This window comes from Cetorhinus maximus, chromosome 6, assembly GCF_964194155.1.
Source record: "Cetorhinus maximus chromosome 6, sCetMax3.hap1.1, whole genome shotgun sequence".
Taxonomy (NCBI): Eukaryota; Metazoa; Chordata; class Chondrichthyes; order Lamniformes; family Cetorhinidae; genus Cetorhinus; species Cetorhinus maximus.
In genome coordinates this window covers 33,909,868-33,929,985 of record NC_135884.1, presented here as the reverse complement: position 1 = coordinate 33,929,985, position 20,118 = coordinate 33,909,868, and the positions used below count along the sequence as shown (strand labels likewise).

Sequence of the window (20,118 nt, the reverse complement as noted above, 5' to 3'; positions counted from 1 at the left end):
AAATTTTTGATAGACAGAGTCAAGGGTTATAGGGCAGACAGGAAAGTGGAGTTCAGACCACAACCAGATCAGTCATGATCTTATCGAATGGCAGAGCAGCCCTGAAAGGTCAAATGTCTATCCCTGCCTCTAAGTTCTATGTTCACCTGGAAGGAAGGTTTGGGACCTTTGATGGTGAGGAGAGAGGACAGATTTTTGATAGACAAAGAAGTCAATGGTTCTGGGGGCAGATGGCAAAGTGGAGGTGAGACCTCAACCAGACCATCCATGATCTTATTGAATTGCAGAGCAGGTTTGAAGGGCTGAATGGCCTACTCCTACTCCTAAATCCTATGTTCCTATGTAGTTACTAGGTATGTCCTTACAACGTTTCTGGAACATGACTGTCACATTTGCCACTTTTCAATCGCTTGGCACCTCCCCTGTATCTGGGGAAGAATGGAAGATTATGGCAAACTCTTCCACTATCTCCACTTCCACTTCCTTTAGTAACCTGGGATCCAAGCTATCCATATCAGGTGACTTATCCACTCTAAGCATAGCCAGCCTTTCCAGTATCACCTCCCTCTCAACTTTTACCGCATCCATTACCTCTAACATCCCCGCTTCTACCGATATACCAAGAGAACCCTCTTCTATAGTAAATATCGATACAAATATTCATTAAGTATTCTAGCATTCCCTGCCCCTCTAAGCACATATCACCCTCTTTATCTCTAGTAAGCCACATCCCACTTCTTACTATCTGCTTACTATTTAGATGCCAATAAAAGATTTTTGGGTTTCTTTGTAGGTTAACTGTCATTCTTCTCCCATATTCTCTATTTGCCAGTCTTACTTTCCTCTTCACTCCTCCTCTCAGCTTATAGTATTTGGCCAGATTCTTGCTTGAGGAAATCACCTAACATGGATCATACATCCTCTTTTTTTAATTTCATTATATTCACTATCAGCCTTGTTATCCAAGGAGCCCTAGTTTTGGTTCCCTTATCTTTCAGCCTTGTTGGAATGTACCTGGACTGTGCCTAAGCACCTCCTCCTTAAAGGGCACCCGATTTTCCAATGCAGTTTTTCCTGTCAATATTAGTTCCGTTTTAGCCTGACTAGATCTTTTCAACTCATTGATGTTAGCCCTTTTCCAAATTAGAACTTCTACTTTAGATTGTTCCTTGCTCTTCTCCATTACTAATCTAAACCTTATGATTATTCTTTCCCAAGTGTTCACCGCTATCATTTGCTCCACTTGGCCCACCTCATTTGCTTGCACCCCTAGATCTAGCAATGCCTCCTTTCTAGTTAGACTGAGAATATACTGATCATGGAAGTTCTCTTGAATACATTTCAAAATTTCTCCCCCTCCTTACTCTTGAATATTATCCCAATCAATATTTGGGTAATTAAAGTCCCCCAATATCACTATCCTACAGTTCTTGCAACTTTAGAATACTCTCAGGGACGTTTTTAAGCCCTTTTTGCTTCTCAACTCTAACCAAATAGATTTTGTCTTTGCGTCCTCAAGGACATGCTCCCTATCCAACACTACAATATTTTCCTTCATCAGTACTGCCACTCTACCTCTCTTTTTCTTCTCAAGCTTTACTGAACACTTTTTATTCTTGAATATTAAGTGCCTACTTCTCACTGTTTTAAGCCACACTTCCATCATTGCCACTATATCACAGTCCCCCCTGCACCATGCCTCAAGCATGCATTATTCCTCCCTATCTTCCTATTTCTACTTTGCTGGTGCATAGCACTGGGAGAAATCCAAAGGTTACTACATTTGAGCTCCTACTTTAACTTCCTCCCTAACTCCTAAAAATATAACTCTATGACCTCTATATCTGTTCCCTGTATGTCGTTGGTACCAAGGTGTACCACAACTTCTGGCTCGTTCTCTTCCCCTTGCAGAATATTCTGCATCCTCTGTGTGATGTCCTTTACTCTGGAACTAGGGAAACAATACATCATGTGGAACTCACGATGACAGTTATAGAAATGCTGTCTGTCCCGCTATCTATAGAATCTCCTATAAAGGCTGCATTATTACTATCTTTCTTTTCCCTCCTGTGCAGTCCCTTGCCTATTAGTGCCATACTCTAGACTGCACTCATTCAAGGTGTCATCACTCCAGACATTCTCCAAAGTTAAGCACTGGTTTGAGAGTGGCACACACTCCAAAGACCCCTGCCTCTTCTTGCTCTTCCAGGTGGCCATCTCTACTATCCAGAACTCTCACTGTCTATGGAATGTATGATCCAGGAAGCTCTCATCTTTCTTGATGCTCCACAGTGACTCCAGCTGCCTCCTAAGCTCTGGAATCCTGAGCTCGATCTCAAGCAATTGGAGACACTTCTTATATATGTGGTCCTCAAGACACAGGGTGAAGTTCTCACATAGCGCATGAATTGCAAGCAACAGATCTCAGCTGCCCATCCATGATCTAAGAAAAAATCTGTTTCCCTCTTTTAGAATCTAGTTAATATCTTGTATAAACTATTAATTTTAATTGATGCCTCTCTATCCGCTTTGTGCTAATACTGTTAATACACCCCTTACTAGCTGTTATACTTACCCCAACAGCAATTTTATGAATTAGTTTAACTAGCTAAACTATAAACTTTAAACCACTATCTCAGTTTAAAAAAATACTAATGCTCACCAACCCCAATCATCTACCTGCTGTCCTCTGGCATTACTCCTTGTGTATTTGGATATACGCCGATCAGTTCTATGCTGTTTCTCCACTTTCTCTTTGTTTCTCTGCCAGTATGTTCCCTTGCTCTGTCTCTCACCACTATTTTAACCTCTGCCACCACTGCTATTGTCTCTGCACAGGTCTGCATCCAGCAAAGTCTTTTCAATATATTCTTTAAGACAAATTATTTTCCCAGTATAGATTTAAGTTCGAATGATTGCAGTAATCACAATGTGTCATTTGTTTTTAAAATAAGTTAAACTACAGATGAATAATGTCAAATTTACATTTTCTGCTAGGTATATGTTGGAACATTTGTCCCGGATCAGTCGAGTACTGAAACAAGCAAGAGGTAATGCTCTTCTGGTGGGAGTCGGGGGAAGTGGCCGTCAGTCCATGACTCGTTTGGCCACATCAATGGCTAAAATGATAATTTTTCAGCCTGAAATCTCCAAGAGCTATGGAATGAATGAATGGAGAGAGGATTTAAAGGTAACATTTGTTTTTTAATCTGGTCAGCATCACTGCTAATTCACATTAATAAATTTACTTCCATTTTATCACTAAAAAATTGCCTTGTATGCAACTATTTTGTTTTTTGATAGCATTTGCTTCGAAGTGCAGGAATGAAAGGCCAGCCCACTGTGTTCCTGATTACAGACACACAAATTAAAGACGAGGCATTCCTGGAGGATGTAGACAGTTTACTCAATACTGGTGAAGTGCCAAACCTTTTTGCAGCTGATGAAAAACAGGAGATCATGGAGGTGTGAAACATCTATTATTCAAATTGCACAATACATCGTGAAAATTTAAAATGCTTACAATCGCGTTAAGGTGATGTGATGGATAGTATTTGATTTGATGCATTGCTGTATATAAGTTGTACTTTTATTAAAATGCATAATATTGCAGTTGTACCACAGATTGGATGATATTTTCCCCCAGAATAAAGCATTTGTCTAAGGTGCAGATTTTTGTGCAAGTTGATTCAGGAGCCTAGCCCGAAAGAAATGTTGATTTTAACAAATAATTTCCAGAACAGTTAGTTGAAGGGTGTTATATGGAAATGAGCAGGGGTGTGCAACTAATTGGATAGTTCTTTTAAATCCTAACAACCCTTTGAGAGAAAAAGTTTTCAGTCTTGAATGGGAGACCCCTTATTTTAAATCGTGTCCCCTAGTCCTAGTCTCTCCCACAAGGGGAAACATCCATTCAGCACCCACCTTGTCAAATCCCCTCAGGATCTTATGTCGCAATAAGATTAGCTTTCATTCTTCTAAGCTCCAATGGATGCAGGCCCAGCCTGTTCAACCTTTTCTCAGAAGATAACCCCCTAACCTTCTCTGAACTGCTCACAAATTTATATCCTTTCTTAAATAAGGAGACCAAAATTATACACTACTCCAGCTGTGGTCTCACCAATACCCTATACAACTGTAGCAAAACATCCTTATTTTTATATTCCATTCCCCTCACAATAAACGACAACATTCCATTTGCCTTCCTAATCATTTGCTGTACCTGCATACTAACTTTTTGTGATTCATATACCAGGACACCCAGATCCCTTTGCACCTCAGAGTTTCGCAATCTCTCTCTATTTAAATAGTATACTGCTTTTCAATTCTTCCTGCCAAAGTGAACAAGTTCACATGTTCCCACATTATACTCCATCTGCCAATTTTTTTGTCCATCCCTTTGCAGGCTCCTTATGTCCGCTTCACAACTTACTTTTCTACCTATCTTTGTGTCATCAGCAAATTTAGCAACCATACATTCAGTCCCTTCATCCAAGTCATTGATACAAATTGTAAATAGCTGAGGACCCAGAATTGATTCCTGGGGCACTAGACTCGTCACATCTTGCCAACTCGCAAATGACCAATTTATGCCTACTCTGTTTCCTGTTAGCTAACCAATCCTCTATAATGCTAATATGTTACTCCCTTACAACATGAACTCTTATTTTCTGTGGTAACCTTTGATGTGGCAATTTGTCAAATGCCTTCTGGAAATCTAGGTACAGCATATCCACAGGTTCCCCTCTATCCACATTGCTTGTTACTTTCTCAAAGAGCTCCAATAAATTAGTCAAACATGATTTCCCTTACACAAAACCACGGCCAGAATTTTATGGCCCTTCCCGCCAGCGGGATCTCCTTGTCCCACTGAAGTCAATAGACTTTTGAATGGCTTGCTACATCCGCCAAAGCAGGACCCACTGCACCAGGGCTAGAAAATCTCGGCCCATGTTGACTCTGCCTGATTGCATTTGGATTTTCTAAATGCCCTGCTATAACCTCCTTAATAATAGATTCTAGCAATTTCCCAATGACAGATATTAAGCTAACAGCCTGTATTTTCCTGCCTTCTTGAATAGAGGAGTTATGTTCGCTATTTTCCAATGTGTTGGGATCTTTCCAGAATCTAGAAAATTTTGGAAAATTAAGACCAATGCATCTACAATTTCAGCAGCCAGTTCCTTTAAGGCCCTAGACTGAAGTCCATCAGGACATGGGGACTTGTCAGCTTTCAGTTCTAATTATTTTCTCAGTACTTTTTCCCTGGTGATTATAATTGTTTTGAGTTCCTCCCTCCCTTTCATCTCCTGATTCATACTTATTGCTGGGATGTTATTTATATCCTCTATAGTGACGATAGACACAACATATCTGTTCGGTTCATCTGCCATTTCCTTATTTTCCATTATTAATTCCCCAGACTCTCTCTCTGGAGGACCAATGCTCACTTTACTTACTCTTTTCCATTTTAAATACTCTTACTCTCTGTTTTTATATTTCTAGCTAGCTTTCTCTCATACTCTAATTTCTTCCTCCTTGTTAATCTTGTAGTCATTCTTTGCTGTTCTTTATATTCTGTCCAATCTTCTGAACTGCCATTCATCTTTGCGGAATTATGTGCTTTTTTTTCTTTCAATTTGATACTAGCTTTAATTTCCTTAGGTAGCCACTGATGGTGCATCCTTCCCTTGGAGTCTTTTTTTCTCACTGCAATGTATCTTTTCAGAGTATTCTGAAATATCTCCTTAAATGTCTGCCACTGCATCTCTCCTGATCTATCCCTTAACATTTCCCAGGTCACTTCAGCCAGCTCTGTCTTCATGCCCTCATAATTACCCTTATTTAAGTTTAAAACATTAGTCTTTAATTCCCTCCTCACTCCCTCAAATTGAATGTGAAATTCAGTCATACTATGATCACGGCCATCTAGGGGTGTCTTTACTATGAGGTCATTAATTAATTCTGCCTCATTGCACATTTCCAGATCTAGTATAGCCTGCCCTCTGGTTGGCTCTAGAATGTGTTGCTCTAAGAAACTTGTCCGAAAACACGATGAACTCAACATCCAGGACAATCTGCCAATTTGCCACTCTGGTTCATCCAATCCATATGTAGATTGAAATCACCCATGATTATTGCCATATCTTTCTCACAAGCTCCCATTATTTTTACTGTATACCCCATCCTACAGTGTGATTACTGTTGGGGAGCATATAAACCATTCCCACAAGTGACTTACCTTTACTATTTCTCATCTCTATCCAAACTGATTCTACATCTTGATCTCTAGAACTAAGCTCATTCCTCTCTATTGTACCAATGTCATCCTTAATTAACAGAGCTACCCCTCCAACTTTCCCTAGCTTCCTGTCCTTTCTAAATGTGATGTATCCTTGAATATTCAGGTACCAGTCTTTGTCATCTTGAAGCCATGTCTCTGTAATGGCTATCAGATCATTTTTGCGCTATCAATTCATCTGTTTTGTTATGAATACTACATACACTTAGATACACAGCCTTTAGTTCCATCTTTTTAATATTTTTGTTACTCTAGCCTTGTCTGCTGGTACACATTTAGGTTTTGTACATTCTGTCCCTTCCTGCCACGCTTTGATCATCATATTCCTTATTCCTTCCTTGCTCTCTTATCTTCTTTTCTCTGTTTAATTTATCACATTTTCCCAAACTTGATCCCTCACCTCACTGTTTATTTTAAAGCTGAGGGAGCCTCAGCCTAATTTGTCATATGTGTTGCAAAGTTTTTTATTTCTTCTGTAATAACAGGCTTGAGGATGGGTTAAACACATAGACATATGATTGATTCATTTATGGATCTAACAGCTTGTTATATTTTGAATGAGGTTGGCAGTTCTGCATTTTTAATCAACCAAAGAATATAGAAAGGAGCAAACTGAGAGCGGTTTGCCGAGTCAAACAATTGAAGTATTCACAGATAGGAAGGTAGATTTAGTGGCATTTACTTTGTTTGGTTCATAGTAATGAAGTCCACTCCCAATCAACCTGCAAGTTCTAGAAGTATCAATGCTGGAGGCTAATGTTGGGTGCAATGCTTGCATAACCATTAAGATTGTGATCCAAGGAATTTCAGGGACAGTGTGTTTAAATAAGAAAGAGGCAATATTTGATGATTGTGCGAGTAAATTTTAACAGCATTTAATAAATTCTATTTTAATTGCATAGGGTGTCCGCGTAGCAGCTCAAGCAGGAAACAAAAATGCGGACTTCAGTCCTCTAGCTCTCTTTGCTTTCTTTGTGAGTCGCTGCAGAGAGAACTTACATGTTGTGGTGGCCTTCAGCCCCATTGGAGATGCTTTCCGAAATCGTCTGAGACAGTTCCCTTCGCTCATCAACTGTTGCACTATTGACTGGTTCCAGGTGTGTTAAAGGTTTCCAATGTATAATAATGTGAATCTACTGTTCAAATAGAAAGGGTATAGAAGAGACTTACTAGAATGATAACAGGGATGAGGGAGAAGGGATGTTAATCAGAAGGTACAGATTTAAAGTGATTGTCAAAACAACCAATGGTGACATAAGGACTTTTTTTTCTTGCACATTAAGTTGTTGTGAAATGAAATGCACTGCATGCAAGGGTAATGGAAGCAGATTCAACAGTAATATTCAAAAGAAAATTGAGATGAGGTGAGGATTTCTTCGCTCAGAGGGTGGTCAACCTGTGGAATTCTCTACCACAGAATCCTGTGGAGGCTGAGTCACTCAGTATATTCAAGAAGGAAATTGATAATTTTTGAATATTAAGGGCATCAAGGGGTATGGGGAGAAAGCAGGATATTGGCGTTGAGATAGAGGATCATCCATGATCATATTGAATGGCAGAGCAGGCTCAAAGGCCAAATTACCTACTCCTGCTCCTAGTTTCTATGTTTCTATATATACTCTGAGGGGAAAATTGGCAGGGCTATGGATAAAGAGCAGGAAGCGGAACTAATTGGCTAGCTCTTTCAAAGAGTTGTCACAGGCATGATGGGCGAATAACTTCCTTTTTTGCATATTCATTCTACAATTCAAGGCGGTTATAATAGTAAGGAAACCTGCAAACTTTTATGTCTTGAGTAAATTAGTTTGTTGGCCGACCAAGCACTAACTGCACACCTTCATATGTTCTCCTCAATTGCTGCTTGCAATCAATAATGGAAAGAGACTGATGTAAGAATAAACAGCGATGGTTTACTGAGACATAGGGCAGAGCACCAGATCATATTTGCTCACTCAGAAACCTCCAGAACTAGACTTACAGTTCCCTGTTGCCCGCACTATACAGTGAGTCGTCAGTGCTGTCACATGATCAGTACACTTGCATTTGCTTAAAGGGACAGGATGCCTCACTTTACCACACAAACATAACAATAATGAACTGGAAAAGTTTGGACCAGCCAGTATGTGCCACACAACTGCAATGCTTTGTGCATCACAATATATACCTTTCTGACTCCATCCAAGAGTCATATAATCTCCTGGGAGAGTCAAGAAAAAAGATAAAACCCATTCAATTGGAGGAAACAAAATCTGGAGAATCCCTCTCAGATCCCTTTTTAAAAAAAAACAATCAAAACTATTGCATCTAAATATGTTGGTTCTGTTGATGGCATCAGTATCAACCTTTTGGATCATTTCTTTGAAAGGCGTGCTTCAAGAAACTTTCTTCTAGCAACTTGTTATGTAGTAATAACCAATAATCAGCCCCTCCCATGAGCCTGATCTATTTGAACCCAGATAGCCTCAGCTGAATCAAAAGCACAACACTCTAAAACTGTTAAATGCTCATTGTTAAGAGAGAGCAACCCCACCTGTTCTTTAACCTACTGCATCGTTTCTGCATCTCTTGGAACCTTTTAGGTTAATTTCTATGCTTCCACTGCAATGAAATTGTCTGTGTCCCAGAAATAAACAGTCATCATCTAAGTCTGTAAACTTATCATTAAAAATTACTATACTATTCCCAGGCTGATCCGTTTTAAATAAATACTTCCTACAAGCTATTTTGAAACCCTACACCAACTTTTATGCATCCAGGGAGTTTATATGAAGGCTCTTCCTCCTAAAGAACTAGCCGTAACCCATACTTTCCAGCCAGTTGTCAATGAAGTGAAACTTCTTTTTACAAAGATCCTAAAGCCATATGACAAATCCAGTGATTTAATTGTTCCTCTGCAGTGGCCTCGCCTTGACTGGTAATAGCCCTAACACTACTACCCTTGCACCCTGGTTCAGGGGGTCAGCTCGAAGAACTCTATATGAATCCATTATGTTAATATGATATCTTGTATTTAATTAACATGCAATGTTAGCACAGTCAGAGGGTATCTGTGTGGTCTTCAGAGGCTAATGCAGTTGAATGGGGAAAGATTTGGCTGAATTGTTTTGTCATAACTGCTGTAATTCCTTTTTGTTTTACACGTACAGAATTGGCCAAATATAATGGGCCTGAACTTCCTTGGAGTGGCAATCAGAGTCAGATTGCCACTCCACTCCTTTTTTACCTGAATATTTTTCAATCCTGTCTCACCCGACCTACTGACTCAGGCCAGCCAGGATCTGGGCAATGCACATGTCCTCAGGGCCTAGTGTTGAGTGCAGCTCTGTTGAATGCAAGGAGGCTATGCCCCTTATTTTTTACAGCATTGCTGCCATAAACCAGGTAAGTTTAAAGGTCCGGCCAAATTTAAAGATAATCGAGAAGGTAAGTAATTAAGGTACGTGGGTACAATTTGTGGGGGGAGGGGGGATCTAGGGTCGGGTTGTGACTTGGAGGTGGGGTGGTTGGGTCAGGCCAGACTTTTTGTGGGGGGAGGGGGGTGGAGTTGTCGGGTGTCGAGTTGGAATTCAGAAGTTGGGGAAGAAGGTGCGATGGTGTCAGGCCAGGTTGTGTCAGGCCTCAGGATGGGTGTTGGGTTGTGTCAGGCACCGGTGGTGGGGGAAGTGTCTGGTTGGGCCTCAGTTGGGGGGGGGAGTGTGGGGTGTGGTGGTGTTGCGTCAGGCCTCTGGGGAGAGAGGTTGAGCCTTCTGGTGGGGAGGTCGGGTTGAACCTTGGGGTGGGGGTGGTCAGGTTGGGCGTGGGGTGGAAGAGGGTTGGGCCTCAGGGGGTGGTGTCGGGTCGGGTCAGGTCAGGCCTGTGGGGTGGGGCCGGGGTGAGAGTGTGGTCTGGCAGGTGGAGGGGCTGAGTGTCAGGCCTAGGGGTTGGTGGGAGTGAGAGTCGAGCCTGGAGGGTGGGGTAGAGTGTTGGGTCGGGCTTTGTGGAGTTTTGTCGAATTGGGTTGGGCCTGGGGCGTGGGTGTCAGATCGTGTTGGGCCTTTGGAGAGGCAGTGGGGAGGATGTCAGGTGAAGTCGGGCCTGGCCTGGGGGGCGCTGTTGGTGGTGGTGTCGGGTCAAGTTGGTTTGGTTTGGGCCTGATAGCTGGGGTATTGGATTGGTCCTTGAGAGGTGGGGCGTGTGGCTGGGGGTGAGAGTTGGGCCTGGCAGGTGGCGGGGGGATGGGGAGGACCCCTGTGGGGATGGGCGTATCCCGTGGGGGGTTGGGTAGTTCCTGTCAGGGTGTAGTCCCTTGTGGGTAGGGGGAGTTCCATGCAGGGGGATAGAAAGAGGGTGGGGGGAGTGGTAGACCCCTGGGAGGTTTGGAAGAGTCCCAGTGGGGTTGGGCATATCCCATTGTTTGGGGAGTTTCGGCCAAGGTGCACTCCCTTGGGAGTAGAGGGAGTTCCATGTAGGGGGTTGGGGGAAGACCACTGGGGGGGTCGGGGAGGTGGGGGAGTCCTGTGGGGTGGAGGTCGGGTGTGGGTGGAGTCCCCTGGACGTTCTGGAATGTTGGGGGAATCCCCTAGGGTTTGTGTGGGTCTGTGCAATAGGTTTTAATTCTTCTAACTTTTTTCTGCGTAACCATTGATGTAACCCAGTCAGAATCATCCAAAGTTTGCAATTTAAATTCCATTTTCCGATGGTTCCCAGTGCAGGGTAATTGCCCAGCGGAAGTTTGCTTCCAGGCAATTGCTGTGCAAACCTTACCTGTGAACGTCCAGGGTGGGGGCGGTTCCCTGGCACATCTTTGGGGTACCCCCCCAGTACGATGCCCTGGAGCTCAGAAGTTACGGCTGTTTTTAACCATATTTTGAAAAACCCAGCTAAGTCATGTCAAAACAACATTGAAAAGCAAGTCATCAGAATCTTCGTACTTGCACATGAACTGTTTCAAAGCAATAAATATGAATAATTACTCATCGTAATCGACTTCTCGTTCTTCGAGTAGGTCCAAGCTGCAAACGATTTCATCATCTTCTGTGCGTCCTTTCATGACTGAAGAGTCTGATGCTGGATCAACATGGATATCCACAGAATTAGCAGTTCATGTTGTTACTGTTAGTGCTTCAAGGAATTTCTGTGGCTGCGCCATCTCTGGCCTTCCTCGGGCCACGTTGCATGTTGCGAGTTTGGCATTGATGACCCTCCAAACATACTGAATCAAATTTCAATGCTTGCCTTCATGTGGGCCAGTCACCTGCAGTGTTTTCACAAGAGAGGTGGTTCGCAATGCAGAAGTTTGTAAGGCTCTTCTTTAGGGTGTCCTTATATCGTTTGTACTGACCACCTTGATGTAGTTTGCCAGGAGATAAGCCTCCATAGAAGGTCTGCTTGAGGCTTCTGTAATCATTCATGTGGGAGACATGGCCTGCCCATCTTAAGTTGAATTTTCTGGAGGGTAGTTTCCATGCTGTTGATCCCAGCAAGATGGAGGACCTCGTCATTTGTAATCTTGTCCTGCTATCAAGTCTCATGATGGACCTCAGCTGTCTTTGGTGGAAGTGTTCCAGAGCTTTGATGTGGCATCTATAGAATACCCAGGATTCTGTGCCATACAACAGGATGATATGGACAATGGCCTGACAGAGTTTGACTTTAGTCTGCAGCTTAATGCCATGCTGCTTCCAAACTTGATCATGGAATCAGCCGTAAGCAGAACTTGCTTTCTGGATGTGAGAGTGGATATTTTTATCAATAGTGGCATCCTAAAGAGCAGGTTACCAAGTTGAGAATTTTTCTACAGCCTTGAGACTGGTTATTTTTGGAACTTCATAGTGTGTACCTGGTGCTGGTTGAAACATAGCCTTGGAAACACTGATTGGAGACCAAAGTTTTTGGTAGCACATGAGAATTTGTTTGCCATAGTCTGGATGTCTTCCTTGTGGGCAGCTAGGGCACAGACATCTGCATAGTTTTTGAAGCTTCTCATTACTGCCTTTGTGAATAATTACTATATAGGAATGAATTGAAGACATGAACTGGAGTAGTTATCTCCTGTTGTCTTGAAGCATTTATGTTGAATGGAAGAGATTATTTTACCAAAGATAATGTTGTGTAGTATATTTAATAAATACTAGATAACAAGACTGCATTAGGATTGGTGGGTTTTCATCACAAGCAAGGCTATGCTGTGCTGAAGCAACTAACTAATAAAAATTTCTAGGGTGCAAAATTCAATTGCGTGGTGCTGCTTCTCACGGCTGTATGCTGACTGAAGAAGTTGGAAGACCAAGATCATGATGTCACAGATGTCAACATGTTGATGCAACAAATACTGAAATTGGTTAACAAATATGCAGGAAATGCCTTCCTTATTCACTCCTGAAACTACAAGCAAGATGGGCCTGTTCTGGGACTCAGCAAACTGCAGCTTTTAACTTAATTGTGCTCATGCAGAGCCTGTGGAAGTACTGTGGTGAGTTGCTGGAGGAATGTTTCTGCTGATCACAGAGAGGCAGATAATTACATAGCATTGCATAAATTTGTGGGAAGCGGTTGCAGTGCCACTTGCTTTGCAATATGAAAAGGGCAGTGGGGGAACCCCTGCGAGAATTGAAGATAAGGAGGGCCCTATGGAAGGTTGTAAACGCAAAGGATCTTCCATCAGTACTACTCCTAGGTTGAGGTGAACCAGGAGTTGAGTTTTGGGAAGCTTCGCTTTATTAAGGAGATGGTGACCAAATTGTGTTATCTCTTTCATGAAGACCTGGAGCTTCAAACAAGCATGAACACAGCCCTCCCAGTGCTTGTGTAGATCACTATTGCACTTTTGTTCTTCGCAACCGGGTCCTTCCAGTAGGCAGTTGACATAGGAATGAGGCCCAGTTTGCATCCACAGAAGTATCTGGTAACAAAGGCTCTACATGAGGAGAGGGGCTTTATCCTCTTCTCTCTGAGGTGGGATGACCAGGATGAAAGGGCACATGGGTTCGCTCGGACAGCTGGCTTCCCAATGGACTCCATTGACTGCACACACTTGGCACCTTGGAGACACTCCCTCCTCATCAACAGGGAGCAATACTGCAAGGGCTACCACTCAGTCAGTGTGCAGTTGAAATGTGACCACACCAAAATATTCATCTTGGTTAAATGCCCACTATCATGGAAACACCCACAAAGCTTTCACCCTTCAACAGTCTGCAATACCCACCATCTTTTTGCCTCCCATACAGACAACCAGATGGCTGTTCGGAGACGAGGGATAACCCCGCCACCTATAGTTCATGACCCCCTTATGCCATCCCACCATATGAGGTCAGGGGCCCTTTAATGAGAGCCATTGAGCAACATAACACTGTGGAGAAAGCTGTCAGTCTGCATGGCAGCAGAGATTTCACTGCTTGGTCCCCCTGGGAGCAGTGATGTGTGGGGGAAGTTCTCTGCAGTTTATACCTGAGAGAGTCTCCGTGTTTGTGGTAGTGTGCTGCATCTGCCACAAGCTCACAATTGTGAGGTCTAACCACCACCTCCTGGAATCCAGAGGCCACCTTGGAAAACAGAACAGAACGAGGAATAGAGAAAACTACATATATTAGGTGTTAGTATCATATTTCTCAAGACTGAATTTTTATTTTACAAAATGGAAGGACATGGCATTATCTATACATTTCAATACTAACCTGGGAGTTTTAAAAAAAGGTCATAAGTTCACCTTGGAACTGTCAACAAGCAGGCCTCTTCCAAGATATCACCTAACCTTTATGGTACTTGAGGAAGATCTTGTTTGTTTAGAACAGCAATCACTTTCATTGATGGGGGAAAAAGCTGAAAAGGCAAAGGCTGGTAACTTGCATGAGATCACATGGGAGAGAAGTTGTGAACCTGCTGGTTTTGAAGGCAGTCTTGTTAGGGAACAAGCTGGGAAGAAAGGCTACCCTAACTGTCTGTCTCTCTACCTTGCCTAAAATTGTGTGTGGCTATCAACCTGTAGCCAGGGAACCCACATCTGAGTGTAACTGGTCTGCATTTGGACCTGCAAAGCTGAGACAAGTCGGTGAGAGCTTCTGGACGCCCACCAGGACCAGCGGCCTGTCTTCACCTGGGGGAGCTCCAGGTAAACAGTGTTGAGACACTGCAAACTTTATCCTTTATTTTATAACGTCCATCCTTTTAAAGCCCGTCACTGCAGAGAGACTCTATGGCCAGAATTTTCCCACTTGCCGACGGGAAAATGACACAGGAATACGTCGGGAGGAACCCCCGACGTCATCCCGGTCCCTTTAAATTTTCAGGAAGGCGGGCGGACAGCGAAATCAGCTGTCCGCCCACCGACCTGGCAAAGGCCAATTGAGGCCATTGACAGGGTAATTAAAGTAATTAAAGGCCCTGCCCATCCAATCTTAAGGAGCCCCAGCAGGCTTCTGATAATACATGAAACCTCTTGATTTTACAGCTGACCTGACTTAGGGGCTGTGCTTGATTTCTCCCTTGTTTTTGTTAATTTAGTTTATTGTTTTGACTCGAAAAGAGTTACATGAAACCTCATCCACTGGCGGGATGACGTTTCATGTTCTTTTTTAAAAACTTTAATAAATGTAATGTGATTATTATTAACATGTCCCATCTCGTGTGACATTGTCACATGAGGGGGCATGTTAATATTTTTATTTCTCTATTTTTTAACTTTTGTACACTGTCACTAATCTCCCTGAGACAGCACTTTGTCTCAGGGAGCAGTGCGCTCTCTCGCACGCATGTGCGAAAGAGCGCACTTTGACAGCTGGGGATTCCCTCCCCCCACCCCCCCGCACAGGAAGCGCATAGAGCTTTCTGTCGGGCAGGCCGCTGGGCGGGCCTTAATTGGCCCGCCCACTCAAAATGGCGGCAGGCCCCGTTTCGGTGGCGGGGGTTGGCTATCCGCCAGCGGCCAAGCCGGTGGGGCCCGCATGCCCACCAAGGGCAAAATTCTGCCCTATCAGTTTGTCTGTGTGCGTGTCTGTTTGTGTGCTGGGGGAATTCTTTAGGAAGAGGTAGTTATACTTCTTGATTACAATTGTGTGTTAACCAGTACTTGCAACTTGTCAAAAAGAAGTTTCATTTTATAAAAAACAATTGTTCTGAGTTTATTGAAAGAAACCTGGTTGAAGACTCTTTTATTCTGGGCACCAGTAGGGGAAATAGACAATTGGCTATTTTGGTGAGAAAATTAAACTTTTAAATTATTGGTACGGCCTGTGGAGTAATGGGGATAGATCATACATGCGCTCCTCCAGTCTTGGTCGTAACATAGGTCAAATGGATGGGACAAGAGAGACCACATAGTGTGCTTCAATTGAAAGGAATTTTCCCACCCCAAAATGGACCCACCATCTTATTATAAGTCTAGTTCAGACTCCCTGTGGAAAAGTCCTCTTGGAAGAACTAGAATTACTAACCGTCATGGTGCATTCCCTTAGTTCCTGTTTTTCCTTGCCTAGTGTTCCTACACAGTCCTTCCCTAGTGGTTGCAGCATGGCTGCTGACTTTCAGTGATGGAGGCTGGAGATGGCCATGGAAGATTCCTTTGCGTATCTCTGGCCTCAAGGACCACTCTTCAGACAAAATCTCCTCAATATGGGTGACAGGAGACTGGCTGGCTGGTCAGCTGAGAGACAACAGGAAGGGCATGCAGAGTAGCAGTGGTGGAAGGACAGCAAGTTCATGCTGCATGGTGCCAATGCAACGCTCACAGGACAGTACCTCAGTACTCCTCATCATCTGCTGGAGTACGGATTGCTGGACTGTCGTAACAGCCTGTGTGTCTAGTCAAGGATTGAGATATGGATGCAGAATAGCAGCTGTCTGTGCCTGAATAGAGCAATCACAGCCTGGTTGACAGCAGCCAGAGCCTGCATACCAGTAGCCGGGGAACTCATGAACTCGCTCTGATATTCCACCGCAGCACTGAGACAACAATAGGACTCCACCTGTACTGCAGTGGCAGCTGAGTCAACGGTCAGCAGACACTCCATCATGTGGCAGTCTGACAATGCTGTCATGGAGTTGCCCACCGTACAAACATACGAAATAAGAACAGAAGTAGGCCATTTGGTCCCTTGAGCCATTTGATAAGATCATGGCTGATCTGGTTGCGTTTCACATTCCACATTCCTATCTATCCCAGATAACCATTGATTCCATTGCCTAATAAGAATTTATCTACCTCCACCTTAAAAATATTCAATGGCCGCCCCCACCACCTTCTGAGGCAGAGTTCCAAAGTCGCACAACCTTCTGAGAGAAAAACATTCTCCTCATCTCTGCCCTAAAAGGGCAACCCCTAATTTTAAAACAGTGCCCCCTTGTTCTGGACTTGCATCATTTCCACATCCACCTTGTCAATATCGTTCAGGATCTTATATACTTCAATCATGTCACCCCTCACTCTTCTAAACTCCAGTGGAAACAAGCCCAGTCTGTACAACCCTTCCTCATAAGACAACCTGCTCATTCCAGGTATCAATCTAGTAAACCTCCTCTGAACTGCCTCCAATTCATTTACATCCTTTCTTAAATAAGGAGACCAAAACTGCACACAATATTTGAGATGTGGTCTCACCAATGCCCTGTATAACTGAAGCATAACATGTTTACTTTTATAAAAACAGAATTACCTGGAAAAACTCAGCAGGTCTGGCAGCATCAGTGGAGAAGAAAAGAGCTGACGTTTCGGGTCCACATGACCCTTCAACAGAACTGAAGTATAGTGCTTCACTATACTTCAGTTCTGTTGAAGGGTCATGTGGACCCAAAACGTCAGCTCTTTTCTTCTCCACCGATGCTGCCAGACCTGCTGAGTTTTTCCAGGTAATTCTGTTTTTGTTTTGGATTTCCAGCATCCGCAGTAGCTTTTTGTTTTTATCTCTATGTTTACTTTTCTGTTCAATTCCTCTCATAATAAAGGATAGCATTCCATTAGCCGCCTTGATTACATGCTCTACTTGCATACTAACTTTTTGTGACTTATGCATTAGAACATCTAGATCCCTCTGCACCTTGGAATTCTGCAGCTGGTCTCCGTTTAAGTAACACTCTGCTTTTTTATCCTTCCTGCCAAAGTGAACAGCTTCATGTTTTCCCACATTATGGTCCATCTCCCTGATTTTTGCCCACACACTCAACCTCTCTATATCCGTCTGCAACCTTCTTATGTCCTCGTCACAACATATTTTCCTACCTATCTCTGTATCATCTGCCAATTTAGCTACCATGCCTTCACTCCCCTCACCTAAGTCATTGATGTAAATTATAAAAAGTTGAGGCCCCAGCAGAGACCCCTGTGGGACTCCTGCCAATCAGAAAAGAATCCATTTATGCATAATCTCTGTTTTGTGCCAGCCAGCCAATCTTCAATCCAGGCTAATATGTCACCCCCTACACCATGAGCTTTTATTTTCTGCAATAACCTTTGATGTGTCACCTTATCAAATGCCTTCTGGAAATCCAAGTACCGCACATCTACAGGCTCTCCTTATCCACAGCGTATGTTACTCCTTCAAAGAACTCCAATAAATTAAACATGATTTCCCTTTTGCAAAACCATGTTGACTCTTCCTGATTACCTTAAGTTTCTCTAAGTACCCAGATATAACCTCCTTAATGACTGATTTTAACACCATCCCCACGACAGACATCAAGCTAACTGGCCTATAGTTTCCTGTTTTCTGTCACCCTCCCTTTTTGAAGAGAGAGGCTATATTTGTCACTTTCCAGTCTGATGGAATGTTTCTAGAAACTAGCAAATTTTGAAAAATTAACACCAATGCGTCTACTACCTCACTTCTTTTAAGATCTTAGGATGAAGTCCATCAGAACCCGAAAACTTGTCAGCCCACAGTTCCATCAGTTTGCTCAATACCGCTTCCCTACTTTCATGGTGAATAGGATGGGCTCCGATCTCTTTGCGATGCCTTGTGCCACAGAAGAACCGGACTCATCCATGCTTCTAGGCAGTGACTGGAAGCAATCTGGCAAAACTGCCAATGCAACAAACATCTTAGTGTGCATGTTCATTAGTTTTCACCTGGCTGTAGTCCACTCCAATGAGGTCCTCATCTGAGTCCCCTACAGTAGAACTGATGTGACACCTCATTCTCTAGCAAGCTTGCACAAGAGCTGATATACCCGCCATGTCCTAACTACAGCCCACTCATGCCCGGTTACTCACCATGTGCAGATCCCAACACTAAACTAGCCTCTAAGGTACATGCAGTGACAGTATCTGAACTGGTGGCTGCAAGTGTTAGGTTGAGTGATGGTGGTTCTTCTTTAAATCTATCTCCCTCTCATTGTGCTTGCACTTACTCCAGCCAGAACTGAACTGCCAGCAGTTCCTGGCTATCTGACAACACAAAAGCATAAGGAGAGGGAGTGGATAGGGAAAGGGGTATGGTGAGGAAATCAGGATGTCTATGGGCACTTCAGCAATTTCTAGTTCATGGCACTTTTGAGGATGAGGGTGAGGCATTAATAGAGAAGGTGCAGAAATTTACTGCCATCCAGGGTGGCCTCTGCTGCATCGTATGTGACTGGCCGATGATCCAGTGGATCATCTCCTCCAGGATAATGGAGGGGATGTATCTATCTGGACCCCTCCTCAATCCTCTGGCTTTCCCATCTGTTCTGTGCTATTTTCTCCTGCAAGCAAGAGGGCAGAATGTCATTGACTGTCAGTATGTTTGGATGAGAGATTTGTATGCCTGGTATGATTTGAAGGTATGTGTGAGTGACGTGTAATGTATGGATGTCAAGGGTGAATCCTGAGTGTCAGGGTGTAGTCCAGTAAAACGAGAATTCTGAAGATGGGCGAACGGATCCGTTTTGTTGGGGGAAGACTCTTGAACAAAGAAGTGGGCACAGAGATGAAGGTGACAGAAGAAGAGCATTATGCAGAGCTCAAAATTGATTGAGCTGGGGACATAGAAGGATGAAGCTGAGACTCAAGTCTCAAGGTTCACAAGCTTTAACAATGGTTAGATATTAACACCCCTCTAGATCCTTCTACCCCTTCACTTTCCTCTGACCCATCCTTCCTTCCAATTTCATCCCTTACTGTGTCTCCACTATCTATTCTGACCTTTCCCTTCTCTGACCCCAAACGATCAGTCCTCAGCAAAAGCCTTAGCTTCATCACCTTACCTCAATGAGCTCTTCTTCCATCACCTTCGCTTCCATGCCCACTTCTTTAGCTAGAAACCTTACTTGACACAGTGGATCCTTTTATCTGTTTTAAGAATTCTTGTTCCACCTGGACCCCTCTTAACTGGCCTCTTACCCTTTCTAGATCTTTTCATTGAGCACTGCTAGTGTGCTATCAGCTGTCTTAACTTCTCTGCTCCCCTCACTCTAGCCTACCTGTCACTGAACTTACAACATTCAGTTATTTCAGTCCAACCCTAATGCTATCTGCTATCAAGGATGGAACTGTTATTGTTTGGTGAAGCTTCCTCTACTGAGTGAAGGTTGAATGTGAGCTCTCTGATACCTCTTCCTATCTCCCATGGACTGTACCCCACCACTTAACATCAAGTCATCATTTCCAAGACTGTCACTGACCTCATCTCCTCTGGGGATCTTCCTTCCATGGCCTCAGACCTCAATCCCCTAACTCTCCACTGCCTCTTCTATCTCCTCTCTAAGATCCAAAAATAGGACTGTTCTGGTAGACCCAACATTTCAGGTGTTTCTGCCCCACTCAACTGATTTCTGCTTATCTTGGCTCTACTTTTTCTGTCCATGTCCAGTCTCTTCCCATCTACATCAGAGAGTCTTCTGCCACACTTTGCCATTCAATGGTTTTCCTG

At 43.4% G+C, this 20,118-nt stretch overlaps 1 protein-coding gene across 1 annotated transcript in view; it reads left to right on the top strand.

Moving 5' to 3' along the window:
- Positions 1-20,118, top strand: part of dnah12 (dynein, axonemal, heavy chain 12) — a 349,430-nt gene that overhangs the window by 228,581 nt on the left and 100,731 nt on the right. The window contains exons 42-44 of the mRNA XM_078543543.1: positions 2,998-3,190; positions 3,304-3,465; positions 7,204-7,398. Of these exons, the coding sequence (XP_078399669.1) occupies positions 2,998-3,190; positions 3,304-3,465; positions 7,204-7,398 (550 nt within the window). The remainder of the gene's footprint in view (positions 1-2,997; positions 3,191-3,303; positions 3,466-7,203; positions 7,399-20,118) is intronic.